This window comes from Camelus bactrianus, chromosome 16 (assembly GCF_048773025.1).
Source record: "Camelus bactrianus isolate YW-2024 breed Bactrian camel chromosome 16, ASM4877302v1, whole genome shotgun sequence".
NCBI classification, from domain to species: Eukaryota; Metazoa; Chordata; class Mammalia; order Artiodactyla; family Camelidae; genus Camelus; species Camelus bactrianus.
This window is the reverse complement of record NC_133554.1, coordinates 13225928-13248385: the sequence shown is the minus strand read 5'-3', so window position 1 is coordinate 13248385 and position 22458 is coordinate 13225928. Positions and strand designations below refer to the sequence as shown.

General features: G+C 35.3%; 1 protein-coding gene across 2 annotated transcripts in view; it reads left to right on the top strand.

Moving 5' to 3' along the window:
• Positions 1–994: 994 nt before the first annotated feature.
• Positions 995–22458, top strand: part of APPBP2 (amyloid beta precursor protein binding protein 2) — a 51831-nt gene continuing 30367 nt past the window's right edge. Inside the window, exons 1-3 of one of the 2 annotated variants that reach the window (XM_010951013.3) lie at positions 995–1443; positions 17498–17586; positions 19611–19762. In XM_010951013.3, coding sequence (XP_010949315.1) covers positions 1306–1443; positions 17498–17586; positions 19611–19762 — 379 coding nt within the window. In that variant the 5' untranslated portion in view covers positions 995–1305. Of the gene's footprint in view, positions 1444–14995; positions 15148–17497; positions 17587–19610; positions 19763–22458 lie in introns of those variants that run through there. The other variant, XM_074342655.1, reaches the window with a different exon arrangement.

The window sequence follows — 22458 nt, the reverse complement described above, 5'->3', positions numbered from 1 at the left end:
AGGACTATGTGTGTTTCCTTCTTTCTTACCAAACTATTTAACCATTTAACATTGAAATACCAGGGTGAACTAGAAGAACTCCTAATCCCTTTAGCTCTAAATGTCAGCACATTACAATTACCATTGTTATCAGGTTTTACATTGGTTATAGAGTGACTATCAGCTTGACGCTGTCATCAATTATGGCCAGTCATTTCCTTGTTAAATTTCTAGAGCATAAAGACGTTGTATTAAGTTCTTGAAATCGCAGACACGGAAAATTAAATTACATAAGTAGCAGATGTTCAGGCTGAGGTTATAAAAGGGAGTTGAAACAAGTACTCTCAATTGTTCAACAATCTTCCGAGGCTGTGACTAGAACTAGGCGAAAAAACTGAAATCTTCATTTCTGTTTACCACGAAGTGATATCATACCCACCATTTAGTCCTTTTTCTCTCACCACGATTTGTAATTGCATAATCAGGCTAACCTTCCTACCAAATTCTTCTAGAGCAGTTCTTTTTCTTTTTCTTTCTTTCTTTTTTTTTTTTTTTAATTCAGTTTGGAAAAAGAAACAGTGGAAATGGTTACACAATGCAAGCCTCCCTTCCCTCTTGATCTCTAGTTCCTAGGCCGAAGGTTCCCAGTTTGGCTTATGGGCCGGAGTCTAAGGAAGGGTTTCCAGAGTAATGTGAATTTCCTGAATGCATAATTTTCTACAGACTGATAATTGTGCATCCAAACTTCTACCTGAGCCTCGAAAGGGTCCGGCCTCAGAACTCCCAGGGCAGGACTGGCTGACAGGAATGATGCGCCTGGTGACTCGGAACGGAATGGTAAAAACCTGTTAATAACCCGTCCCAGCGAGAAAATTTTACCCCCATCCACCCAACTCGGGCCCCCTAGTAAAGTAGGTTCTCTGTGGGCGGGATCACGGCTCTTTTCTTCCCAAGTTTCTCGCCTGCCGCATTCCTTCCCTCCAGCGCGTCGGCGTGCGCTGACGTCATGACGCCGCACACGTAGTCCCGCCCCTGCAGAGATCGGCGCTGGGACGGACCCGGGGTTCTCTCAGACCTGGAATGTGAGGCCTCGGCCCCGCTGACCCCGGCTCCCGGCGCGCTCTCCGCCCCGGCCTGCGCTCGCTGCCGCCGTCCCTAGCTCGCTTGGAGGAGCCAGGGCGGCCGCACCCTTCTGCCGTGTGCCCGCGTGGCCGCCGCCGCCCCTCCGAATCCTCCGGGGCCGTATAGGAGTTCGCTACGGAGGGAGGCGGGGGCCTTCGGGAGGAGGAGGAGGAGGCGGAGGAGGCGGAGGAGGAGGGAAGGAAGATGGCGGCCGTGGAACTAGAGTGGATCCCAGAGACTCTCTATAACACCGCCATCTCCGCTGTCGTGGACAACTACATCCGCTCCCGCCGAGACATCCGCTCCTTGCCCGAGAACATCCAGTTCGATGTTTACTACAAGGTACGGACCGTGGGCGACGGCCCGTGGGCCTGCTCTCCGCCCTCCTGTCGCAACCCCTGGGGCCGCACCCCCTTCCACGTCCGCGAACCCCCGCTGTTAACCCCTCACCCCTGGTAGTAGGGTCGCCTCCCGAGACGTCTGGGGGCGGTGTCGAGGTGTCCAGTATAGAAACATCCCGTCTGGTATCCTCTGTCTCAAGCTCTTGGGCATTGGTCGATAACCTCTGCCTAATGAGTCTTTTCCCCCTTTTGGTGTTCCCTCTTACGTTGGGGCCCCTTTGGGTAGGCCTTTTGCGTGAACTTCCTCTGTTGCGCCCTTGTCCCACTTACTCCTTCCCTAGTAGCCTGTTTCTTCGGGGTATTTTCTGCCCTCTCTTCCCAATTAAGTGTTAGCATCAACTGGACTTTTTGCTTTGCTCTTTTCCCCTCCTTCCTACTTTTCTCGCTACCGTAATCCCCAAGTATCTTTTTCTGCTTTGTGTTCCTTCTTTTCTCCTTTCTCTTCCTAACTGGGAAGGAATTGAGTTATTGGAAGTAGCCGTGTGCCTTATTCGCATATGCAGTAATGCTTTGGTTTTTGTTGATACTTAGGCTTGAATGGGGGGTTTTGTTTGTATGGGAGTAGTGATCAACTACTCGAAAGGAAGGGTGGAAGTCGTTCCTGAAAGAAAAAAAAAATATTTTAGGATTTAAATTATGTTCCCGTATTTGAAAGTTGTAATCTTGAAGAATTCCTAAATCCCTGAACAAAAAGTCTCCAAGTCACTCTCCAAGGAGTTTCAAGGATAAGTGTATTTAGACGTGGACAGTTTTGCAGTGTTTAGAGAGGGAGGAGAACTTTATGGACTCGGAGCCTCCCTTTTCCTCTCTCCCACATTTGAATGTTGAACAGTGGACTTATTATTCACTCCTCTTCGCCTTGAATCGGCGTGGATAACTTCTGTTCTCCAGTAGTAACCCATGCAAAAGTTGACCAGAAGTAAAATATAATTAATTTTTTTTAGATCTGAATACTTCATCTTGATTTGTAATTTGGGTGGAACATTGTAAACTGATATTTAACAGATGTATATGTTCTTGTATATGTAGGGTGTTTTATGGCAGTTGCTTCATTGGGAAGATTGCCGGCTTTCTCCACCCCCGAATATTTTTTCAGAAAGCAGCTGGCTTGGTGCATTCTACTAAATCCAGCTGCTCTACACCAGTCTGACAAATTTTTTTCCCTTAGATATTTGGAGAATATTCATTTTGGCCATTTATATTATTAACTTGGGGGAAGGGAAGGTTAGAGAATAATCTCCCTTCATTCCAAATCCCTTTGATACATTGACTTACTTTTGTGTCTAAGGAAATTTTGTATATTTGAGATTCATTCCTCCCAGGAAGGATGAGTTGAATTTCTTTCTCAGCCTGGGAAATTGCAGCTTTGTGTGTTTGCTAACCCTATCCATTTAAGTAATCTTTTACACTTTTTAGAGAAAATCATTGGGAATTTAATCAAAGTACATTTGGCGATTGAATCCCCAGAAAGTACTTAGATATCTTTTAGTAACTTTCGCTTCTAATTGAAGCTTTTCATTTGAAGATTATTATTAGTGAGTCTGAACATATGGTGCTTTTGCCACATTTTCTGTTTCACAGAGTCCACAAAGTTTTAATATGGCTTCTTTTTTGGTACACTGTTACTCCTTGATAGTTGTATGTCAGGAATATGGCACTGTGCTAAGGTGAAGGAAGGTATTTAACATGTGCCTGAAACTGTAAATGATTTTACACATTTATCTTGTTTAGTACAATTAAACTGTGAAGTGGGGTATAACCCTGTTTTATAGGTGAGAAAGTTAAATAATTTAAGTCAAGGTCTCATACCTAGTATTTGGTTCCTGTGTACCTTGCTTTCTTGCTTAGAAAGATTTTGCATCTTGAGTTGGTAAGTTATTTTAATGAAAGACATTATAGAACTAATTTTTTATTTGATTTTGTCAAAGTAGGTAAAGTGAAAGTCAATCCCTGGACCTCAGTTTTTCGCCTAATAGAAATATAAGAAGGAATTTTTCTTGCTTTTAAGCATTGTTTCACCACATAAATATAAGATACTTCTTAAATATTTTAATACATATGAATATGTGATACTCATTTCTTGCCCAATTTGTGAAAACTTTAAGAGGCTTATTGTTTATAGTTTCTAATTTTCTCCAGTTTAGAGCCAGGGAGAAACTCTTAATCAGATCCTTCCAGCTGTCCCAACTTTCATCAGTAGGTATAGTCATAGATAAAAGTATAGTGTTTGTGCCATTAAAAATTGCCCCATCTCGATTCACCATAGTCCAGTGTCACTATGTTAATTTTTGCCAGTAGCTTCAGGTGAAGTCACAGTCATAAAACTTTAGGAGATGGGGTTATGGAGTGCGTGGGAGGTGAAGAAGTAGTCATGCTGACTGCTCCCTAAGAAGGGAAGGGAGAGAGGTATTGGTATGTAGAAAGGGTAAAATGTGGAAGTTTTTATTGTTGTTTAAGAATGAAAGATGTTAAAATATATTTATTGGCTAAATGACAGAAACCAAAACAGAATGAGAGGTTGAATATACGTGAGGTGGGAAATAAATTATGGGGCAGAGTCCCTGAGTAGGAGCATTAATTAATGAGCCTTGTCCCTTTCTTCACCATGAAATTAAGGTATCAGTCTGAAATTGGAGTTGGGGAAAGAATACTTCTTCCCTCTAAGATCAGATGGAAGGAGTTAAAAGACATAACATAGGTAAATTTGTAAAGAATGGTTGTTAGAAATTAGGAGGTAAGATCATCTGCTGACAGTAAGTGGTAGGAGTGGTGACTTTTGGGTAGGAAGGCTAAACAGAAGTTGGAAATGGCTGCTCAGGTATATAGACAAAGGGAAGCTCACTAAAAATATGGTTTTGTAAAATTGACAGGAGGAACAGATGGTTCAATAAAACAGTACCCTACAGAATGTCTTGGAATCAGAATGATTTTTCTCCAAGGGCATTCAACGGTTTAGGTATAGAAATGGATTAAGTGAATAGAAACAATTGTAAAGTTGTATGCCAAGTGAAAGCAAGTGGAGTGAAGGGCTGGGTTCTTCAAAAGAATGAAGTTTATGATCTTTTCTTTTTATTGTAACTGCTGAATGGTCTGTTTTGTGTCCTCTTCCAATAACAGAGTTTGCCATAGAGTTAAGTTTTGACCAGGTGAAGTTTTTCAGTAATGTGTTATATTTAGTTTGGGGTTTTAAAAAATTGTTATAAGTCTCATGCTCAAAAACCATAAATTAATACCTGATTTAGTATTGAACTGAATTAATTTTTTCTTTTTCTGTGTTTATTCCTAATTCTTATATACGCCTCAACTGTTATTCTGATAGTCTTTTTAAATTGGCTGGTAGCAAGTTGAAAAAAAATTCTTGCAACATGTTTGACAGCCAGAGAGTTAATACTCTCTTCACATAAAAAAACTCTTAGGATTGATAAACTGAGAGCAAAAGCTTCAGGAGAGGGTAGGGCATAAAAGAACACAAATAGCCAACCATACCGTGTGTCTGGATGTGAAGATAATGTTATAAATATGTCAATTCATTTCAGTTTGAGCTGTGAATTTATTACAACTTGAATCCAGAATCTCAGAGTTTCACTGGGTATAGGAAACTGATTAAATATGAAGTGTATATGGAGGAATTAATTACATGAAAATAAATGAGCCAAGAAAAATTTTAAGATGTACAATACTTAGGATAGTTGAGTATATTAGAAAGCTATGTATTTTAAAACATATAGTATTGGCACAAGAATAGCAGAGGGAAAATGATTTATAGAACGTATTAGACAGTATAGATAGAAACCAATGCATATTTAAGAATTTGTTGGGAGACTATATAGCTCAAGTGGTAGAGTGCATGTGTGGCATGCAGGAGGTCCTGGGTTCAATCCCCAGCACCTCCTCTAAAAATAAATAAATAAACCTAATCCTCCCCCCTTAAAAAAAAACCCTAAATTAAAAAAATTTATTATATAATAAAGTTATGAGACAGTGCTGTATTTTAAATAAATGGAGGGAAAATTGACCTCTACTTCACACTATAAACCAAAATGAATTTCAGGTGAATTAAAGATTTAAGTGTGACACATGAAATCATAGAAGTATCAGAATAAATTATTGGGTCAGTATCTTGCAGTGGGAAATGACTGAAATTGTTCTTTAAAGAAATTATTTTTAGGGTAATTTACAAATTTTAAAAATGTCAAACATTATACAAATAAATAATGTGAAAGGTGAAGTCCTCTGTTACTCATCTTGCCAGCACTGTGATGCCATCTTGGCTTAGAGAAGGCTTTTCAAAGCATGAAACCAAAAACCAGCAGGAAAAAAGAAGTCGATGCTTTCAAATACATTAAAAAATAGGGAAAAAGTTATAAGCATGTTTTTAAAAAGACTGCAAGTTGCAACATTTGTTAGGTAAGGGGTGAATTTCCTAATACAGAAAGATCTATTACTAATCAGTATGTGAAGGACAACCAGCTCATTTCTAGATGTGAACAGCTAGCTCATAATGGAGGAAAATATGAATGGCCAGTAAACATCAAAAGGTGCTTAAAAGAAATGCAATGTCAAGCTAAGTAAGTCATGAAAAAGAAAATCTGGAGGACTTACACCATCAAATATCAAACTGTAACAATTAAGATAATATGGTACTGGGACATGGGTAGACAAATAGACCAATGGAACAGAACGGAGAGTCCGGAAACAGACTTGACACGTGTATACTGTCACCTGATTTATGATAAAAGTGACACAGCAGTACAGGGGAACGGAAGATCAAATCACTGGTATTGGTCAATTTATTAGGGGGAAAATTATCATGATCTTACCTTACATCATAGAAAATTAACATTTTTGTGTAGATTGCTGATCTAAATGTGAAAAATAGTTTTTTAGGAAAAAAGTTTCACTATGTCTACAAAGATTTATTAAATAGGATAGAAAATGAGCTAAATATAAGGATAATTTGATAAATTGGACTTTGTTAAGATCAAGAACATCTATTCATCAAAAGATACCATTAAAAGAATAAAAAGCCAAGCCACAGAGTGGGAGAAGACAGTTCCAGCATATGTATCTGACAAAAGAGTCATCTTGCATGTAAAGAACTAGAAATTAAGAAAAAAAATTATTTTAAATAGGGAAAGAACTTCAGTAGATATCCCAAAAGAGGATATTCAGGGGTCAATCAAACATTTGGAAAGATGCTCAACGGCATTTTTCTTCAGGGAAATTCCTGCCATACTGTACTTTCCTCTGAATGACCAAATGAAAAAGAAAAAGGTGTTGGTAAGGATATGGAGCAATCAGAACTCTCATAGTGGGAGTGTAAATTGATGTACCATTTTGGAAAATTAGCATTATCTACTAAAATTGAATGTATATATACCCTATAACCCAGTAATTCCTCATCAAGATATATACACTTAAGAACGTTCATAGCAACACTACTCATAATAACCAAAAAGTGGAAACTATCCCAATGCCAATCCATTGGAGAATTTATAAATAAATTGTGGAATAGTTGTATAGTGGAACATTTTATGATGAAAATGAATGAATTGCAACTGTTAGAAACAATATGGATGAATCTTACAAATGATAGTGGAAGAAATCAGTCATAGGAGTATATACCAGAAGCTCCGAGACTTTCTCCCTTCACAGCACCTTTAGGCCAAAAGAAATACCTAACAGTTCTGTTCATTAAGTAGTTAGGTACTAACAATACTTGTATCCCAACAACTTAAGAGCCATTAAAAGAATAATGCACAAAAATTGAAAGAGAAAGAAGTATTTTACTTCATTCTTAAATAACCGCAATTACTTACTAATGGGATATGTATGTTGAGCATTATAGTTCTCAAATTCTGAAGTCAGACTGGACACCACCATTCTCATTTTCTGTCCCATAAAGATTTTTGCACATTATTTTTATCATAGCAACCTCTGAAAATGCTGCTTCACAAAGAGAAGACATCATTGAAAGGAATCCAGCAACCTAGTATTTGGCATGATATAATACAGATGTTGAATGTTGTTTCCTTCAAACTTAAAATATATTGGAGTGCCCCAGGGCACCTTGTTGCAATTTGGGAAATGTGGATATATAGTGTATGATTCCATTTTTATAAATTTCAAAAACAGGCAGAATGAATCAAAAGTGTTACAAATCAAGAGAGGTTACCCTTGGAAGATCGTGTCGAAGCAGGGGGACAAGGGCAGATGTCTGGGATTCTGATAATACTGTTTCATAATCTGCATGTTGGTTATGGGTGTGTTTGCTTTGTGAAAATTTGTTGAGCTTTACATTTTATTTTTCTTCTCTATTATACATTTTTAATTGAAGTATAGTTAATACACAGTATTATGTAAGTTACAGATGTACAGTATAGTGGTTCACAATTTTTAAAGGTTATACTGCGTTTGTAGTTATAAAATATTGGCCATATTCCCCATGTTGAACAGTATATCCATGTAGCTTATTTTATACATAGCAGTTTGTACCTCTTAGAGCTTTACATTTTAAGTATGAGTTATGTACTCACCTATATGTATATATATGTACGTTATACTTAAATAAAAAGGTTTAAAAATTAATATCCATCACCAGATTGTCATGGTTTAATGATTCAAATCACTCATACCCTTTAACCCACAATACCATTAAATTTTTTTTTTCAACAGGAATTCTTGTTGAGTGTGCATAAAATTCTATTTAGGGATGTTCAGTACAGTATTGTTTATGATGGCAAAATTGGAAACAACAATATGCTAATCAATCAGGAATGGAATATCTTACTGCAGTTAGAAAGAATGAGAGTGCTGTGTATATTGGGGTAGAGATGCCAGAGCACAGCAAACGGAAAGAATAAAATCATTGTTATAAAGTAGTATGAATAACAATTGTGTTTGTTGTTCTCAAATGGGGGAATATATGTGTGCATTTATGTATGTGTTGAAAAAAAGAATCTAGAGGAAGACAAAACTTTAATAGTGTTTAGTCAAGGGGTAGGATTGTAGTCAATTTAAACTTTGTACATATATTCTCTATTTTATGTTGCTTGGGTTTTTATGAGTATTATTTTGATATAGAAAAGAAGTAAAACTGAATTTTTAAGAATAAGATATGTGGGTTATTTACTAAGAGGGGAAATAGCCTAAAAACTGATACTGGAAATATTAGTGTGACTAAAAAATAAATCCAGGTGATTGGTTTAAAAGAAAAATAGATAATTCAACTAATTAAGTAGTTAATTTGACTAGCTAGCCAAATCCGCAAACGTGAGCTAAAGCGTATACTCTCAAAATTAGGAATGAGAAAGTAAGAAAACAATCATAGATAAAATGAAAAGGAGGAAGATAGCTTTTTAATTGGTAGAATAGCTTCTTTAGATGTAGAATAGCTTTTATAATTCTCTGCTAATGGGTCTGAAAACCTTAATGAAACTGAGTTTCTAAGAAAGTACAAATGACCCGAAGAGAGAAGTTGATACACTAAAACCGTAAAAGAAATTGAGAGATTATACTTCTCCTTTTGTCCTCTTGTTACCTCCCTCAGCAAACAAACAAAACTCCCACCAATTTTAGACAGTTTCTTGGGTATATTCAAAGAACAGTATAATCAAAGATACTTAGTTTGTTCCAGACCAACCTAATTCTTTCCAATTGAAAAAAGAAAGAGAGGTTAACATAACACTGATACCTAAACGTAAAAAGAGCAACAAAAAGTCTCTGGAGAACCTCATTTGTGAACTATGAGGCAAAAATTCTAGATAAAATGATAGTAAATGCAAATCAGCAAATCTGTTAGTGTAGTTCATTATATTAATAGGACAGAGGAAGAGTACTGTCATAATGTAAAAATCTTACATCTCTTCCACTAGACTTTTTAATAAAGGAATACAGATTGACATTATAAACATACACCTAATTAAAAGGTAATAAACATATCTAAGCAAAAATGCTTATTGGTGAAACACTTAAAAGCATTCTGATTAAAATCAGGACTATAGTAAGATATTTTCTATTATTAGTTTCATTAATTTTTTTTAAGTAAAGAATTTCAGACTTATTTCCGGAGCTGTATACTACATGTTTAACATTCTTGAAGTGCTGACCAATGCAGTTAGAATAAAGAAAAGTCCAGCAAAGTTTACTGAAAAATTATAGCAATAAGATAATTCAGTAAGAGGGATGATTATACATTTATAATTAAAAACTCAATAATTTTTCTACACACAGTTTGGGAAAGAATGTATTTTACTTGTCAAAGGAAGGCATGCCATGGAGTAAATCCAAAAAGGTGTACAGAGATTTAAAAGTCTTCAGTAAGTGTAGAAGAAACATATTTTCTTCCTAGACTGGAAGATTCAGAGCTTTAAAGATACTATTTCTCTCTAAGTCCTGTATCTTGGAACCAAGTTGAATAATTTAAAGATGTGTAATGAAAAAAAAAAAGCTTTTAATTTACATAATGGAGAATTATAGTTTATGAAACATACTCAGAACTCCTCAAACCAGTAAGAAAAGAGGGCCAAAAAGAAATGTGCCGTCATGTTAAGACACTTCTTACCCAAATACAGAGATCACTAATACGTATTTAGTTATATATGGCTGGTTATCACTGTTGGTTAGATTTTACATCTGACTAGTTTTTGTTTTGACTTTCCATTTGTATCATGGTAGTATCTTCCACTATTAACACAATCATGCTATCTTGAAAATTATGCCATTGACCTGTCAAGTGAGAGACAGAATCTGAATATTAGGCATAAGTTCATTCTTCTAATGATTGGGGGAAAAACTATTAATTTCTTATTCACTGGATGGTGGATCTAGTACTATCTTTATATGTGGACAACATATTTAAAAGTTAGGAAAGTGTTGCCCTCCCATTTGAGTGTTAGCTGTTTCTTGTGCATTTAAGTAATGTGAACATGACGACTTAAGCTTTTGGCTTACTTACCAATAAGCAAAACACTTTGTCCTGCAAGATACAAATAATCATATGTTGGTCAGTTGTATTTTTTTTCTAAGTGTGACATAAAACCAGTGAGTGTAGAGCAGCTGAGAAGTGAAAATGTTACAAGAAGCAAGAAATTTAAATGTTGGTTTACCTCCAGAAGAAAGCATTTATTTTTTAAGTGCACATTACATTAAAGTATTTCTGTGGTACTTGCTTTAATCCAAAAATGTATAATCTTAGATCACAATGCAGTAAAATAACAGATAAAGGACATTAAATGTAATATATAATGTAATATGAGACTAAAGGAAGGAATACCAAGTTACATTCCATAGTGAATTTTTTCAGAGCTGCGTTTCAAATGAATTTTGAGATGAGAGAACAAGAATAAATGTATCTTATGTCTGTTAAAACAAAATATTACTACTTTTATTTAGAGGTAAATGATACATTTATTTAGAGATAACACATGCATTATTGTTTTTAAAGGATCATTCTTTTTTTTTGGAGAGGGGAAGTAATTAGGTTTATTTATTACTTTTGGTGGAGGTACCGGGGATTGAACCCCAGGATCTTGTGCGTGCTAGGCATGCACTCTACCACTGAGCTATACTCTTCCCCAGATACATTATTGAAAAAAAAAACAAAAAAAACCAAACACTTCATTATGTAAAAAATTAAACAGAAGTAGGTGGAATAGAATAATGGACCTCCGTGTGTACATTGCCAAGCTTTAACAGTTACCAGTTCTTGGCCAGTCTTACTGCTGAATCTATTCTTCACATTCCTCTTTCTGTAGTATTTGGAAGCAGATTTAGACATCATATGATTTCATCTGTAAATATTTTAGTTGCCACCATACTATTACAACACCTAAGAAAAATTAACAGTAATTCCTTATTGTAACTAAATATCCAGTCATTCAAATTTTCATTTGTTTTAAAGGTTAAATGTGTATATATTTTTACAGTTTGCTTGTTTGGATCATGATCCAGATAAGATCTGTATTTTGGCTGTTAGTTGATTTATCTCTTGAAGTCTCTCTTGATCTGTAGTTTCCATCTGTTTTTTTGTCTTTGCAACTTACTTGTTGGAGAAACAGGATCCTTTTTCCTGTAGGTACTACAGAGTTTTCCATGGTGGAGGTTCCAGTGATCAGCATATAAAACGTTTTTCATCATCCCTTGTAGATATTTTAGCCTTTGACCTTGTGGGCACTTCCATGGGTTTCATTGGTTTCAGACCAGTTTTTAAAGCCAGATTCTGGGTTTGGGATCTGTAAATAGGCTAGGTAGTATGAACTTGGACTGTATACTTACATGTGTCCTAGGCTGGGGGTTTCAGTTTTTCACAGCGGACTTTTTGCTAAGGCTGTGGGAGATGTTCTGGATCTTTTTTATTCCTGGCTTTAGGCAGTTAGTTCAGCACCAGGTCCCTTTGCTTACAGGGATCTGCTTCCTGGGCTCCTTCCTATCTGGTCTTTGCGCTCTGGTCCACAACTGTTCAGAGGTATAAAACTACTCTGTTTTCCTTCCTTCCCAGCTGTTTTTAAGTTTGTGTCTTCTTAATTTTTGGCAGCTGTGGAGTTTTGCTCTTGATTTCAAACTTGGCTGTTTATCCAAAAGTTATACTGTGACATGTTTATCCAGCATTACTCTGTATTTGGAAAGGGGCTGGAAGGTTTTTATCTGTTTATCCGTGCTCTCTGCCATATTGCCAGAAACTTTATTCCCATTCCTCTTCAAAACTCGGCTGAAGTTCTTCCTTGGATTAGGTATTTTATTTGGGTTCCTAAAACACTCTGCCTATCTTCACTGTATAATCTGATCTGAACATTATTTATTTTTCTGCTTTGACAGCTTCTAAATTTTTAAAATCACTGAACAGTTCTTACTGTCTTTGTATTCCTGTGGTGACCATAGTTACCACTTTATCCCTCAATCCTAGTACAGTTTGGTATTTATTAAGTTAAAAAAACAATTAAGTAGGATGTTCCTAGTTGTAATATTCTTGCCTTAGATGTTAAAATCACAAAGATTAAACAGGTTCAGTAAGCTGGGAGTTTCATGTAGTGAATATATATACCAGGGTATTTGGTAAAAGATTAGATGTTAAATTAGGTAACACCTATTTTTGTCTATAAGCAACTGTTATTTAGAATTTGTTCTTGATTTTTGCATTTAGCTGGCCCTTTATGTTCTTCATGACTCTAGTTTAAAGTTTGCATTCAAATTTGTTCTCAGAATTTATTCTATGGGCACTGTGTCAGTACTGTAGAGAACAGGACATGAGCCTGTTTGATGTATCTCTTAAGGGTGTGTGCAGTCTGACTAGGGAGATAATAAATAATTATGAAATCGGGGTTTTTTCTTCAGTGTCACATTCATAGATGAATTTGGGCAGTTTTAGTAAATAATTGTAGAATAACAATATTAAATACTTGATTCTTTGATGGTAAACTGCAGAGGTATAAAGTATGTCTTGACTTTTTTGTTTCTTCTAAGGTTCTGAGTTCTATCCAGAGTAGAATGCTACCAATTTGGATTATGCATTCAGGAAATATTGAATGTATATCTAATGCTAGTCACTGTGCTTGGTGTTGGAAATACAGTGGTGACAGTGGTCACCTCATAGAGTGTGGAGTATGATGGAGTGACATGTTTAACAAATTATCACTCAAGTGAATGTGTGTATGCATGTCTTGATGCACCTGTGGATGAAAAATACAGTATGTCGTGAGAAAGTAGAACAGGGAACAGAATTTAAATTGAGGAGTCTAGGGAAAATCTCTATGAGGAAGTGACATACTAGCTGAGACCATTAGAATGAGTTACAAATTAGCCAGGCAAAGGATCCTAGAACCAGTGCTTCATGTGGAGGCAGCAGCACCTATGCACGAAGTCGTGCGGTGGGATAGCGCTAAAGGAAAGCTAATGTGGGAACAGGGGGAAAGAATGGTGAAAGATGAGGTTTAAACGATAGGCAGGAGCCGGATGACTTGTAGGCCACATTAAAAATTTTGAATTATGTGCACGTTGAGGGTGCTATTAAAAGCTTTTAAACAAGGAGTGGCATGAAATGATTTACTTTTTCAAAAATTCATTCAGGCTGCTGTATGGACAGTTGATTAGAGGGGGCGGGCCAAGAGTGATAATGGAGAGACCAGTTCTACCAAACATTTGCAATAAGTAATCCAGGTGAAAGATGTGAGAGGAATTCTATACCACAGATGTACTTTTTGTTGACTGTCATTCCAGGTTTTTTAAAAATGTGTGTGTATAATGGTAGGTATACAACTTAAGAACAAAAAAGGAATTATATTACTCACACTTTTTGAAACTTGTTCATTTTATATACCATGGTAATTTTCCCTTGATAATTCCTTTTCATTTCTGAAGATTTTTGCTATTTAATGACTCTGAAAGAGAAAAGTAACAGTTCCAAACATGAGTGAGATACCTCTCAGAGGGAGGGAGGGAGGAAGGAGTAGGGAGAGAGAGACAGAGACAGAGACTTTTCATAGGTATTCTTAAACCATACTTTTGGACTCGATTTCTTCCCCCCCTCCCCCCTTGACAGAGGCATTGGGGATTGAACCCAGGACCTTGTGCATGCCAAGCACGCGCTCTACCGCTGAGCTATACCCCTCATCCCCTCAATTTCCTTTACATCTTTTTCTAAACCTGAGTTTTTATTGTTGGGAATTAGCCTCGATTATCTTGTGTGCTAATTTGATATTAACACTAAGCTGTTCCCTCAGCCTGTGGTGATTTCGAATTGGCTGAGAAGGCAGCCATATCAATTCAGAATCCCTTGGTTAATGTTAAGAAAGGCTTTTACCCCATCTTTATCTCCCGTAGAGTTCTCTGGGTTTGGGGCTGTCTTGCATTGTTCTTGAAATAGCTGTCTTCAGTTTCTGTAAGGTTTTTGCTTTAGTTTCTGAAAGCCCTTGCTTCTAAAGCATCAGTGGGAGTTTCACCCCTTTGTGTATTAAAGATACTAAATCTTACACAGGTACATTACTAATACTTTACTTTTGTTGTATTTTTAAATTTTTATTTACAGTATTTTACATTCATGGACATTTTAGGTGTTTATGTAATCATGTATCTCTTCTTTACTTACGATTTTTGCCTGTAGTGTATATAATGCTTAGAAAGGCAGTGTTACCAGGTAGCTTTTAACACTGCTATGATTTTATTGTTTAATATTTAAAACTTTGATAAGTCTGGAATTTATATTTTATCAGGAGGTACCTTACTTTGTTTCCCCATTTTTACACTATTAACTAATTTTTTCTTTCTTTCAGTGATGTTAAAATGCTTCCTTTATCATGTGTTAACTTTTTACATACATTTTTGAACTTTGCATTTTGTTCCATTGATTGGTCTGTCTTCATATCTGTACAGTATTGTTTTAATTGTATTTTATTGTCTGTTTTCATATCTGTTGAGAGATAATTTACCTACTTCTAAAAATAAACTTGTTTTTTCTTATTTTCCTTAAGGTACCAATAGCTAAAAGTAGTTGCTAGTCCTTTAATAGCCTCATTACCCAGTGGGTGCAGAATCTAATATTAAACACATTATGTAATAATGAACTAAAATAAGTTAAATTTTTAAAAGTCTGATGAGAATCATTACCAAAGAACCTGGAGCCTCAGTTTTCTTCTAAGCTCTTCTACCTAAGGTATATGAATCTATGAAGAGATTAATCTATTATTTCTATAAAAATGCTTTAAATTGCCCATTTTTTACTCCTAGTTTCTGATTTAATATCTTTGAAAAGCACTATAGTGTAAGTTATTAAGAACATGAATGTAAGAACAGACTGCCTGAAGCCAGATTATTGCTTTGCCGCTTTTTAATTGTATGATTTTGAGTGGTTATTTAACTTTATATGCCTCAGTTTCCTCTTCTGTAGAAGCACAGAATGAGTTGCTTACAAAAGGCACTTAACATTGCCTGGCACATACATACAAGATTTCTGTAAGGATTAAATGCTGTTTTTATTCTGGATCAATATTCAAAAATCCAATTCATAAAATATATAAATTTGTATTTTGGGGGATATGCCTGGTAAGGATGTTTTTAAATTTTTTTAAATTGAAGTGTAGTTGATATATGGGTAAGGATTATATGAAACAGTTAAGTGATTACTCTTTCCCCAGAATTTAAATGTGGACCCATAATTTTTAGTTAGAAAAATTGAACAGCTGGGGTGGGGGGGGTGGGGGAAGCTTGTGTTAATAGGGCATAATATATTTAAAATTGTAGCAAAGGTAACTACTTTCCTAAATTTTAGTTTCAAATCGTATTTGGTAGGGAATTTTCAGTATTAAAGGGATACTGTGAGTTGTAGAGCATACAAAGTTTAATTGTCTTTGTTTGACTAGTGAGTACAGGCAAAAAAAAAATGTACAACTTTTCATTTCTTCTCTCAAAAAAAAATTCTAAGCCTTAAGTTTGCTAATGAGTTATTTTGGTAAGAAGCTAAGGTTTTTTGTCCTATATTGTTCTTAGAGTATGGGTATGTATTTATTTTGATAACTGCATTTGTTTTTCTGCCCCAAATCAGAAATTTATCACCTTGGTAAGCCCCAAATAGGGATTTGATTGTAAATTTTCAGCTTTATTTTCCCTGAGTTACTCTTTTTTTTTTTTAAGTTCTCTATTTTCTTTTAAAAATTTCTTTTAAAAAATATTATTATTTGAGTGGAAGTACTGGGAATTGAACCTGGAGCCTTTTGCATGCTAAGCATGCACTCTACCACTGAGCTATACCCAACCCGTCTCCCTGACTTATTCTTTATTGGTTAATAGTCAAAATGTATGTGATGGTGATTGATAGTAGTGAATTTTATCATGCATTCCCAGAAGCTCTTAATTTTTTAGAGCAGAAAGCATAATCATCTCCAAAAATAGCAAATCTTTCCCTATGAAGGTTTGTTGTTAATAAGAATGTCCAGTCATTTTGTGAAGATAACATTTCTGCCTCCCCTGCCTGGTCCCTGTCCTCTCTCCCCTCCAGCAGTCATGGATTTTTCACAGCAGTCATTGACTTGCATTAACATATCTACCTAATTTGAGCTGGCCTCCATCATGCTAGTGGTTTATGCCCAAGAATTTGCTGACTGAGTTTGTAGTATGTTTTCCCTGTGCAAAGTTAAATGGCCCATTTGGCAAATGACTGTAGGATCCTGTCGTCTTTCTGAAACCCATATTTTTGTCAAATGAGCTAAGTGTTAAGTGCTTATAATGTAAAGTGAGTTGATAGAACAGAATTCTTGCCTTCTAAAGTGCTGCATTTATATAGGATGTATAAATTCAGTAACACTTGAGGAAGTTGAGGCGGGGGAAAGAGGGGCATTGGTGTTTTTTTAAAACTGTGTACATGTATTATTTGGGATAAACATTTAGCACATTTATTAAAATACTATTTTAAATGGAAAATTTTAAAAGCCAGGCAAAAGGAATAAATGATTGTGGCATGATTAGAAATCCTGCCGTGCTAGATTTCTTTAGGCACGATCTGCTATTAGTCTGCTTGTGAAGTTTCAGCCCGGAAGCGAACTGAGACTCCTGCAGTCTTAATAGCCCTAATTGGACATAGTGACCAGGTCTGGCTTCTGGACGTTATCTTTACTATCATTTTGGTAATTTTACTTTATCCAGTTTTGTTTAAGGAAAAAAGATTAATTTTAAGTTTCTTGAATATAACTTTTCATTGTTTAATAAATAAAATAATTATTTGACACTTTGTAGTATTTAGCATGTACCAGATACTACTGTTTTACAAATATTTTCAACTATTGTATACAACTATTAAAATGTTTTATATAAATTATATAGATTTGTCAATTCAGCATTACATTTCTATTAGCATAAGTATCTTCCCTGATGTTACTAATATGTAATGATACCTTTGAGTAATATTCATAAATTCATCAAACATTAAGTCCATCAGATTATTCATATAATAAAGTGGAAATTAAATTTAAAAAATTTAAATTATCTTTTATGTTTGTTTTTAATTTCAGCTGTACCAACAGGGACGCTTATGTCAACTGGGCAGTGAATTTTGTGAATTGGAAGTTTTTGCTAAAGTATTGAGAGCTTTGGATAAAAGGTAAATTCATTTTGAATCAATTGTGGTAAACTGTACATAATCTACATGCTTTACTATTGTGACCTTTAAATGTACAATTCAGTAGCACTAAGTCCATTCATACTGTTTTGATCAAGTGAGAGAGACTGAATTCATTTTCCCCATTGTGGCTATTATGTAGTAGGAGTTAATATGTGGGTGTAGGTGACATCGCCTTTGTTTGCTGTTGTCTTTGGCATTCTTCCCTAAATTTGCTCTAAATACCATTTCTTTTTCCTAACCTACATTTCTAGGAAAATAAAAATACAGTTTTACAAAATACTGCTAATCTCTAATATGAATATTGCCAAGTTGTTTCATTTGTTCAACAAATTAACCAAGTATATATTTTTTAGAATGCATAGTATATGTCAAATATTGTTATAGATTCTGAGGTTACAGTGGTGAATAAGTTCTACAGTGTCTCTTCTTCATGAAGTTTGTATTTTAGAAAGGGGTGATAAAATAATCAAGTAAGTAATTAATGTGATACCACCGTTCAGGGATACTTTTGAAATGTTGGCCTGTGTACTAAGCCTACAGAAACTTCTTGGTTCATTGACTAATTTAAATTAAACTGTAAAAAAATAATAGATGAGAACTTCATTTTGGTAAAATAAGCCTGTAGAAAAGCTTTTTTAAAAGAACGTTCTTTAAGAAAAAGTTAGCTTTCTGGGATTTGAATTTCTCTATTTAGTTCTAAAGATGGCCGTTATAAAGATTTAGTGGCATACCTCTCTTTCATCTCTCAGGTTATCTTTCACCAGGTCCAAATCCCTTGGTAAGTGTTTAATACATTTGTGAAACTAAAAGCATGTAGTTTGACTTCCCCCCTTGTCCAGAGCAGGGACTTCATTATTTACAATTCTGTTTAAAACAATTTTCGTATTGAGATAGTTCACATACCATAAAATTCACCATTTTAAATTGTCCAGTTCAGTACAAGTTTTTAGTGTATTCATAGGGTTTTGCAACTATTACTGTCTAATTCTAGAAAATTTTCATCACTCCAGAAAGAAACCTTGTCCCCATTAACAGTCACTCCCCATTTTCTCCTACCCCTAGTCCCTGGCCTGCCATTAATCTGCTTTCTGTCTCTGGGTTTACCTGTTATAGACATTTCATATAAATTGAATCAGAGAGTAGATGGTCTTTTGTGACTGGATTTTACTTATAGTGTTTTTGAAGTTCATTCATGTTGTTTTTTATATCAGTACTTATTTTCTTTTTATGGCTAAATAATTTTCCGTTTTATGGATATACTATGTTTTGTTTCGCTAGTCATCTGTTGATGAGCATTTGAGTTGTTTCTGCCTTTTGGCTATTATAAATAATGCTGCTATGAACACTTACGAGCAAGATTTTGTGTGGACATATGTTTTCAGTTATCTTGTGTGTATACATACATATATATAACTAGGGTAACCCTAGGTTTAACTTTTTGAGTAGCCCCTAAATTGTTTTCCATAGCAGCTGCACCATTTTACATCCCTATTACCAGTCTTTGAGGGTTTCAACTTTTTCATATCCTTGCCTTAACTTTTTTTTTTTTTAAAAAGTATTATTATAACACATCCTGGACAGTGTGAAGTGGTATCTCATTGTGAGTGTGATTTGCATTTCCCTAATGACTAATGATGTTAAAGCATCTTTTCTTTTGCTTATTGGCCATTTGTATGTTTTCTTTGGAGAAATCTCTATTCAAATACATTGCCCATTTTTTAATTGGGTCATTGTTGAATTACATAACAATTTGGTTTTTAAAATTCATGTTAAAAGTTCATTTAATCCTTCATTGTCATCAATTTAACATACAGGATCAGTCAGTGACCCACTAAGTAAAAGCTATTAGGCTAAATTGTATATTACGGCCGCATAACTCATAAGGCAGAAAGCTTTTTATCTTATTCCATCTTTTTATTTCTAAAAAGCAAGTTAGTGCTTTCTAAAAGGACAAAATGTGTTACTTTCATAAAAACAAAAATGACTTTTTCCTTCTCTTTCAGACATTTGCTTCATCATTGTTTCCAGGCTTTGATGGATCATGGTGTGAAAGTTGCTTCAGTCTTGGCCTACTCATTCAGTAGACGGTGCTCATATATAGCAGAATCAGATGCTGCAGTGAAGGAAAAAGCCATTCAAGTTGGCTTTGTTTTAGGTAAGTAATGATAAAACAGGGGTGTGTTTTGTCCTGTGACATGACTCAGAATTAAACCTGCCAGCATTAAAGGATTCTCCCAGGACATCCCTAAAGTCAACATAAGGAAGTTATGAGAAAAACACCAGAGGAACTAGGTGTGATACATTGAACATTAACTTTGTGTCAGGCATTATGCTATGCATATAAATGCTGTTTTTCTAAAAAAAATCCTCATGACATTCCAATGATGTGATGGTATTAACAGCATTTTACAAATGAGGAAACAGACTCGGAAAGTTGAGTAACCTGCTCAAGTCACATCGTAGTGGAGCTATGTTTAGAATCCCATGGCTTTATGATTCCAGAACCAAAACTACCATATCATCCTGCTGCCAACCTCTTCAGCTTGCTCTATACTGTGACATGGGACTTAATCCTTTTGAGACCTCAGTTTTCCCATCTCTAAAATGAGGGTAATTCTGCATTTCCTTATGGGCATATTATGAGAATCATGAAAGTATAAATGGAAAAGGATTCTGAAAAGGTTTTGTGTGCTGTGCCTATAAAAAAATATTGTTTAATGTTTGCATAACATTTTAGCATGGTTTTTACAAATCTACATAGATAAGTATGTTTTAGGCAATTATTTATTAAAGTTATTGCTACCTTTCTTTTTACTTTGTTTTTAGAAAAATTTTTATTTTGAAATGATTGTAGATTCACAAACAATATCAAAACCAGAAAGTTGATACTGGTTTAGTGCCGTTACCTACACTACAGACCTTATCTCACTTTTCATTGGTTTTACGTATACTCATTCGTGTGTGTATGTAACTTTTTTTTTAAATTTAAATGTAGTTGATACATACTACCATGTTGGTTTCGGGTGTACTGCATAGTGTTGGAATTTGCATACATTATGGAATGATTGCCACAAATATATTCCCCATTACACAGTTATAACAATGTTATTGACCATGGTCCTTATACTGTATATTACATTCCTGTGGCTTATTTTTTTCTAACTGGAAGTTCATACCTCTTAATCCGTTTCACCTATTTCACCCCACACCCCACCTTCTTTCTCTGGCAACCACCTGTTTGTTCTCTGTGTCTGTGAGTCTGTTTTCATTATGTTTTGTTTGTTTGTTTGTTTTTAGGTTCCACATATAAGTGCCATCATATGGTGTTTGTGCTTTCTCTGTCTGATTTATTTCACTTAATATGATACCCTCTAGATCCATCTGTGTTGTCACAAGTGACAAAATTTAAAATTTTTTATGGCTAGGTAATACTCCACTGTGTATGTGTATAAATATGTCGTATAAATATGTCTTACACCTTCTTTATCCATTCATTCATCTATCAGTGGACATTTAGATTGCTTCCGTATCTTGGCTACTATAAACAATGCTGCAGTGAACATTGGGGTGCATGTATCTTTTTGAAGTAATGTTTTTGCTTTTTCCTGGTAAATACCCAGAAGTGAAGTTGCTGGATCATGTAGCAGTTCTATTTTTAATTTTTTGAGCAACCTCCATACTGTTTTCCATAGTGGCTGCACCAGTTTACAATCCCACCAACAGTACATGAGGGTTCCCTTTTCTCCACATCTTCACCAACACTTACTGTTTTTGGTGATAGCTGTCCTGACAGGCATGTGGTAGTATCTTATTATGGTTTTGATTTGCATTTCCCTGATAATTAGTGATGTTGAGCATCTTTTCATGTATATGTTGGCCATCTGTGTGTCTCTTTTTGGAAAAATATCTATTCAGAGCCTCTGCCTATTTTTTAATTGGGTTCTTTGTTTTTTTTTATGTTGGTGTATGTGCTTTTCTGTGCAGTTGATTCCATGATTTCTGTGCAGTCATTCCATTGGTGGCATATAACCACTAATACCATCAGGATACAGGACTGTTCCATTATCAAAGACTACCTTCCATTTTCAACTTCTCACATTAATGTGTGCATGTTTTCTCCCTCTCTCTCTTTGGTATGTACCACATGTACTTTCTTTGCCAACAAGTTTCTTGATCATTTTCTTCAGTGTTAGAAAAAGTTTTTGTGGTAGTCATAGAGAGTTTGCTGGAGGAACTTAAGAATATTCCTTTCTGGAAAGAACCCTCAGCATTTATCTTTTGATAGTCCCATGGAATATAAATTGCAGCAAAGAATTGTGACTAAAGAATGTCTCTTAACAATGGAATGTTTATGATCTTGATAAGTGTTAATATTGACATCCATTTAATCCTGGATGGTCATGTAAAAATCTACGTGGGAGTTATTTAGTATCAAGGAAGATAAAAAGCAAGAAGGCTAGTGTTCATTGAGATCCTCTGTTACCGCTACACTCAAACCAATCTGGCCATTGTAATGAACTAGACTGAAGAAATATCTTGGAGATAGAACCAAGTCCTAACAGACTCAGTTGTATTATCAGTCTTGATCCTAGAATTACTGAAACAGTGAAGAAACTTCATACTGCAAGTACATACTGCAGAAACTTAAAAAAAAATGACATCTTTATTGAGATGTAATTCATATACCACACAATTCAAAGGTTTTTAGTGCATTCACAGAGTTGTGAAAACATCATTACAGTAAGTTTTAGGACATTGTCATCACCCTGAAAAGAACCCATACCCGTTAGCAGTGACTCTTCATTTCTTTCTAACCCCTCCAGCCCTAGGCAGCCATCAGTCTGCTTTCTG